This window comes from Condylura cristata, unplaced genomic scaffold (assembly GCF_000260355.1).
Source record: "Condylura cristata isolate star-nosed mole 26May11 unplaced genomic scaffold, ConCri1.0 scaffold00011, whole genome shotgun sequence".
In the NCBI taxonomy this organism is placed as follows: Eukaryota; Metazoa; Chordata; class Mammalia; order Eulipotyphla; family Talpidae; genus Condylura; species Condylura cristata.
This window is the reverse complement of record NW_004567112.1, coordinates 40,246,420-40,252,925: the sequence shown is the minus strand read 5'-3', so window position 1 is coordinate 40,252,925 and position 6,506 is coordinate 40,246,420. Positions and strand designations below refer to the sequence as shown.

The 6,506-nt window shown below is 41.0% G+C and overlaps 2 protein-coding genes across 7 annotated transcripts in view; one reads left to right on the top strand and one right to left on the bottom strand.

Annotated features, from left to right (window-relative positions):
* PBLD (phenazine biosynthesis-like protein domain containing) overlaps window positions 1-1,209 on the bottom strand; it is a 26,650-nt gene extending 25,441 nt beyond the window's left edge. The window contains exon 1 of one of the 2 annotated variants that reach the window (XM_012723629.1): window positions 1,180-1,209. The gene's annotated coding sequence lies outside the window, so the exon portion shown is untranslated. Of the gene's footprint in view, window positions 1-139; window positions 238-1,179 lie in introns of those variants that run through there. The other variant, XM_012723628.1, reaches the window with a different exon arrangement.
* HNRNPH3 (heterogeneous nuclear ribonucleoprotein H3 (2H9)) overlaps window positions 355-6,506 on the top strand; it is a 9,904-nt gene continuing 3,752 nt past the window's right edge. The window contains exons 1-4 of one of the 5 annotated variants that reach the window (XM_004680840.1): window positions 355-550; window positions 4,761-4,895; window positions 5,433-5,571; window positions 6,075-6,214. In XM_004680840.1, the coding sequence (XP_004680897.1) occupies window positions 4,784-4,895; window positions 5,433-5,571; window positions 6,075-6,214 (391 nt within the window). In that variant the 5' untranslated portion in view covers window positions 355-550; window positions 4,761-4,783. Of the gene's footprint in view, window positions 571-4,541; window positions 4,896-5,432; window positions 5,572-6,074; window positions 6,260-6,506 lie in introns of those variants that run through there. The other 4 variants (XM_004680839.1, XM_012723627.1, XM_012723625.1 and 1 more) reach the window with 4 other exon arrangements.

The following is a 6,506-nucleotide window of genomic DNA, read 5'->3' as shown; positions in this document are numbered from 1 at the left end:
CCCTTTGCACGCAAGTGGCGCGGTGGTGAGGGCGGGGCGTTTAAAGATTCGTTTTAGGTGGGACAGGGTACTTGTAGTTTCCAAAACACAAAATATATGCCTTCGGAACACTTTAGAGGTATAACCGCTGCCATCTTACCATCTCCCTTAGGTGGCGGAAAGACCAGCGAAAAATCGAGAGAATCTGATGGCTTTAAGGTAAGCAAGAAAAGCGCAGACCGCGAAACTGCTCGCCACCTCTCGCGCAGCCAACGGAGCGCCCGCCAGCGCGCACGCGCACCTCCTGCGGCTCGCGCCAAGGCGGGACTCTCTACCCTCGCGAGAGCGGGACTGGGCGGTTTTCGTTGCTCTCGCTCCACCCCCTCCTTCTCGCTCGCTCTCTCCCATCCCCCCAAGCCAGTCGCTGTGCTGCGCAGCTCCCTTAGCGGTTGTCGCCGTCGGAGACGGTTGGGAGGACCGTTGTGGGGAGCGCTACACGAGGCGGGCGTCTGCTCCCTCCTCAGACCGGACCCCCCGCGTAGCGGAGTTGGCACTACTGTCGCCCGGCAGGGTATCTGAAGTAAAAAGGGGGTAGGTTGGGCTGGTAGTTTCGAGAACGGAATCGGGAGAAGGACGAGGGAGACTGGGGAAGGGCGTTGGGGGGAGGGAGTGTGGAGGTCGCCGCTCTGAGGCGATCGGGCTGCGCCTCCCAAGCGATCTCCCACTTCAGGGAGGGCGTCGTGTGGGTCGCAGAAGTTGCTCGGGTGGAATTTAGGGGACGAAACCGAGCCCTGAAGTGGGGTCATCCGGCTTTTCTCTTTCCCTGCTGGCTTGGCCTCCGCCATTTTGGGTACGGTGGCGCGGCCGCCCCGGCTTCCCGCCGCCCATCTCGCTTTTCTGCTTTCACCCCTCAACTTCCGAAAACTGACTGGGGAGGCCGGGGCTTTCCGAAGCGGCCTGCAACGAGTGAGGGTGGGGAGCGATGCGAGCAGGGAAAGGCTGGGCTTGGGGGGGAGGATCTAGGTTGCCTGGCGCGCTCCGGATTGAAATGGCGCCGGATGGGCCCGGCCTCCCTTCCTCCGCAGTCTCGGCAGGGCTACCGGGGCTGGCTGGCGGGACTGCGAGCGGCCTCTGACGCAGATTCCCAAGATGAGAGACTGGAGCTTGGGGAGGAAGGCCAATGGCGACGAAGGCGCTCACCTCCCAAATCCAGGACAAAGGAGGCGGACGGCCTCCTTTGTAATCCCGCCGCCCGGTGGCGAAGGTTTTTAAGCCCGGCCCGGCGCCGGACGGGAGGGGGAAGGGGCGTGCTCTCCTAGCGCTTCGGTCTCTAGGGCAGCTAGATAAACGAAGTGTCTCCGGGGAGGAATAAAGGACGCTTAGCCAGCCCTTATATTCCAGAGTTGGAACTTCGAAAAGAGTACGTACTCATTTTCCAACGGCTTTCTTTTTTTTTTCAATGCTTTTAAACTTGAAAGACTTCGTGGGTAGTTGATTTTCAAGCAGAGAAGTGGGTGACTTGTCACATAGGAATGCAAAATGTGGGCCTACTGCAACTGGTCGTTTGGGCTGGGAACCCGGGTTAGTGTCTTGGGCGGGGGTGGGGCAGTGATGTTTGTGTAGTTTGACACCAGGCTGGGTTAGAATTTTAGTATTTGTTGAAACAGTGATGGCCAGGAAAAAAATGTGTGTAGGTAGGACTGGAGTTACGGACTTTGAACTTTAAATCTCGAAGGTGGTATTAAAGCTGTGGAAGTAAAATAGTTCAAAATACTATTAGTCTAAGCATGTGTTTTATTATAGGGTGGGGTTATAGTAATTTGATGGAGGAAATAAGCCACTCAGTGGAAAGGGACGCAAAGCACGGGTCATGTTCAGAGATGATTTTAGGCTTCTAGAACAGGGGGACTGGGTCGGTAATTTTCACTGAAGACTGTACAAGAGACAGGCAGGGCCTGAGAATAAGAGTGTCCCATAATGGGTTTGAATCTTTAAGCCTGTTACCCACTTCTCCAGCTTTAAAAACAAAGATCCTATTTTTGAAGATGCTCTTATGATTTTACTGTACTCTGAAAATACAGTTCCGAATTTTCTGTGAAATTCGTATGCTATGTAACTTTTCCCGGCACCGTTTTTTTCTGCCCCCCCCCAAACATAAACTGGAAATCCATTTAACTGTCTTCATGTTTTTAATAACTGTTTTGGGTATCTTTATTTTGGTGAACAGTGGCAGGACTGCAGTAGGTGGTGTCTTTGTTCTGGAAAAGAACTCTGTCATATTAGACACCTCACCTCCTAGGTTTTTGACTACTTTAACTTAAATAGCAGACACATTTGAAAGGGGAAATGATGTTAAATTTCACTTTTTTGTCAAATATGATGTTTTTTGTTTTGTTTTAGATCAGTGAACTACCATCCCATCAAGAAAGTTATTTGATGCATCATTATGTATTACATCCCCAAAGATAATACATGCCCTTTGGTTATAAAAGTATTCTATATTTTATTTTGCCTTTCTTAGATCCTTTTTCATAACAACTTCGGGGTATATTTCACATACTATAAACTTTATCCCATTTAAAATAATAACGAAGTCTAATAAAACTGAAGTAGCAACTGCTGGTGCTTTTAGTAATAACTTGGAATTCTTAAAGCGGAAATGTGATCAGCAGTGAGTGTTACAAAGATTGAGGTGGATTATCCTGAATCATTAATAAACTCTACTAGGTAGTGAGCCTAATACTTTTGTAAAGTATTAGGACTGATGTCTATTTATTCTTTTGGTGTTATTCAGGTTTTGTCAATAAAATTCTGAAAGTCATATCTTGGAGTTTTGGAGAGGTAATAGTGTAGGGGTGGGGTGTACTCCAGGAGTGTGTAGTATTCAATAAAATGGTTGCATCTTTGAATAAGGTTAACTTTTCCCTCAACTTAAAATTTTAACAGTTCAGTATGATTTTATGTACTTAAGCTATTTTGTTTTTATATAGGTCTCAGTGGTATCGAAGGATTTGAGATTAGTTGGCATGCTAGTATTTCTTGGACAGTGCCACCATTTGTAGTAAATTTTCATGTTTTTGGCTCCTAAAACGTATATATTTACATTAAAAAGCACCACTTAGGTTCTCTTAAATTTCATGGGAAGTAACATTTGATTTTCCTTTTCCCACACCACTTTGGGAGTACTACATTCCAATTACTCTTGAGCATTATTTTTTAAATTGCCTAGCTGACACACAAGTAACAGTAATTTTGTTTTAAATACATGCCTTTCAGCTCCAATTTTGTCGACTCCTAAGAATTAAGCTTATTGACTTCAAAAAAGATGTATACCAGTCCTTATTTTCCTTTAAGTAAGACTCGGTTTTTAACGTTCAGTTCCTTAGTTTTAAACTCCCATCAGCAGTGGCCACTACTAACTGATTAAATGCTGCAGATCAAGCACCGTGAATTTTTCTTGAACCTGTCCACGAATAGGCTCTACTGCTATGTTTTACAATTGAGAGGTTTAGTTGTCTTAAGTGACAGGATAAATTCAAACCCAGTTTATTTCTCTTAAAAGATGATACTGGTTATTTGAGTGCATGGGAATTAGTTGTAAAGGCAGTTAAAAATTTGCATTCTTGCTGTTTGAATCTCTCTTTTTTTAAAAGTAAACAGGTACCAAAGGTGATGGATACAAAATGTGTGGGTTCTAGGAAGAAAACAATTTTACTTTGCAGGAAATAATCCCCCTCGTGTAATTAGATAGCCCTGAAAATTAGATCATATGATAGTAAATATTAGTGACTACTGTTGATAAATACGTCCTCTCACATAAAGGAATCAAGTGAACAAATTGTTTTGTTTACAGGGGAGGAAGTGGTGAGGGAAAGGTTTGAAATACTCAGGTGAGTAGGATTCCTACAGCTGCATAGTGACATTTGTAAGGTCTGGTAAGTTTCTGCAGCTGAAGGACTTCTGCATTAGCCTCTTTTAAATGTTCTGGATTTTTTTTAAGAAGCAGTGTTTTCTTGGGAATGGAATGGGGTGGGTTACTTTGGAGGGGAAGGGGAGCTTCTCTATCCTTTCTTAATGCTTTCTAAATTGTATTACCTTTTCTAAAAAGTGTGTTTAAAGGAGAAAACTGGTTTTCAGTATACTATCCAGTAACTTCCAAACAGATGGCTTCGAAATACTAGAAGACATTCATTTTTGAGTGACCTTGTATCTTAATTTTAAAGTTAAACTTAATGCAGTCATTTTTAAAACTTTGTTCTTGAAAAGTGTTTAATCCAGATTTAGTTAAAGAGAAATGGGAATTCTCTCACTCTCCCCCTCCCCCCCAAGTACTCAGGTGCTTTTGGCTTAGGCTCATAATGTAAGTGGATGGCGGTACAATTCACAACTTGTAAGTAATTTAAATTTTAAGTAATTTTCATAACTGTTCAAGTGCATAATGAAAGCTGGGAAATGTGAATGTATATTTAAGAAATGAGGAAGGAGGCAAGAGTTGACAATTAAGAGTCAAGAAATAGGAAGAAGTTGAAGCCCTTAGGGAATTATGTAAGTTTACTTAAATCTGGCCATCTGTAATTGGTCCTTGGATATTGAGTATTTTGATGGGGAAAGGTTGGGTTTCAGTTCCTTTTCCCACTTTTTGCCTGTCTTCAAATTAGAAAGTTATTACTGGCATCACTGAGTCATGTTAAATTCCTGTTGTATACCATTGAGGTTTTTCTTCAGTACCTCTGATGAGTGTATTTTGATTGACTGCTTTGTGTGCTTGTTTATTTTTATAGCATTAAAATCAAACGGTATTGAGATGGATTGGGTTATGAAACATAATGGTCCAAATGACGCTAGTGATGGGACAGTACGACTTCGTGGACTGCCATTTGGTTGCAGCAAAGAGGAAATAGTTCAGTTCTTTCAAGGTACCTCTAGTATTAGTCAAAGTTTAGTAGTATTTTACTGTTATATTTGTATTCTATTGCTCAGTTTTTATAGTTTGTAAAACCCATTTATTTGGGGGATTTATTTTGGGTATGATAACCTTGGTTAATGTATTAACTTTTGAAATGTGCTCCAGTTAATACTCAATATAGTATGTGTAAAATATGTAAAACCTAACTAATGTACAGTGAACTTAAGAGTAATTGTGATGAAATGAAACATGAATTATATGGAGCATAGTTAAATTTGATTTGTAGCCTTTTTTTTTTTTCCATGTAATAGTAGGTGGGCTTTTAGAGTATGTAATTTTAAAAGACATTGGTCACAAAACAATTTTTTTTATGTAATCCAATAATATTTAAAAACATCTTCCGTTTGTATTATGGGGTGATGGGAAACTAAGCTTTTTTTGTTTTGTTTTGTTTTGTTTAGACTTGTTTTAAATATTGATTCAGATGGGAATGTTTCAGCCTTTAACACTGTTCCCCTTGATGGGGTTATTTGTCCTTGGGTTAAAGGGTTGGAAATCGTGCCAAATGGGATAACATTGACGATGGACTACCAGGGGAGAAGCACAGGGGAGGCCTTCGTGCAGTTTGCTTCAAAGGAGATAGCAGAAAATGCTCTGGGGAAACACAAGGAAAGAATAGGGCACAGGTGGGGATGGAGAGTTTGGGATGGTGTTAAATTTTTATTTTTGGGGGTTGTGGGTCACTTGCTTAAATGGGGGGGTAACAACATTTTTCTGGGGTAGTTTTAAAAATGATAATTATCTAAATTTAACTTGGAAACAACAGATTTGGGTGGGGAATTAATGCTAATAGTTTGCTTAAATTAAAATTAGATTGTTTCCATTTCTGTGTAGGATATTGTTGATATTGCTTTTGTGTAATCAACTTTTCTCTAAACACTTATGTACTAAAGGAAACAAGCTAAAATTATATTTATATTTTATGAATTGTCTTCAAATGACTAATTTGTAAAACTTAAATATTAACTATTTAAGTTTGTAGGTGTAAACTATGTTAACATGTGTATTTAGGCAATTTAAATTGGGTTGTGTTATCTAGATGTAGAAAATCTTACTGCATTTTGCCCAATATCTTATTTACTCTAATACATTTATGCTGAAACCTGTACCTTAAACCATTTTTAAATAGGTATATTGAGATCTTCAGAAGTAGCAGGAGTGAAATCAAAGGATTTTATGATCCTCCAAGAAGATTGCTGGGACAGCGACCGGGACCATATGATAGACCAATAGGAGGAAGAGGGGGTTATTATGGAGCTGGGCGTGGAAGTATGTATGACAGAATGCGACGAGGAGGTGATGGATATGATGGTGGTATGTGTATCTAATGAACAAAGGTTCTGTTGTCATTTTCTTAATATTCCTGACACTTTGTCAAGAAATACAGAAATGGCAGTAATTTCAGTACCTACTAGGTTTTAAAACCTGTTCATGAAAATACAAATTCCCATGATGAACATTGGGACTTGATTGATGCACATATTGGCACCTATGTAAGTCAACACAGAATTTAAAATTAAGATACTGGCATGTTTGGGCATTTAGTTTGGCATAGGATGAT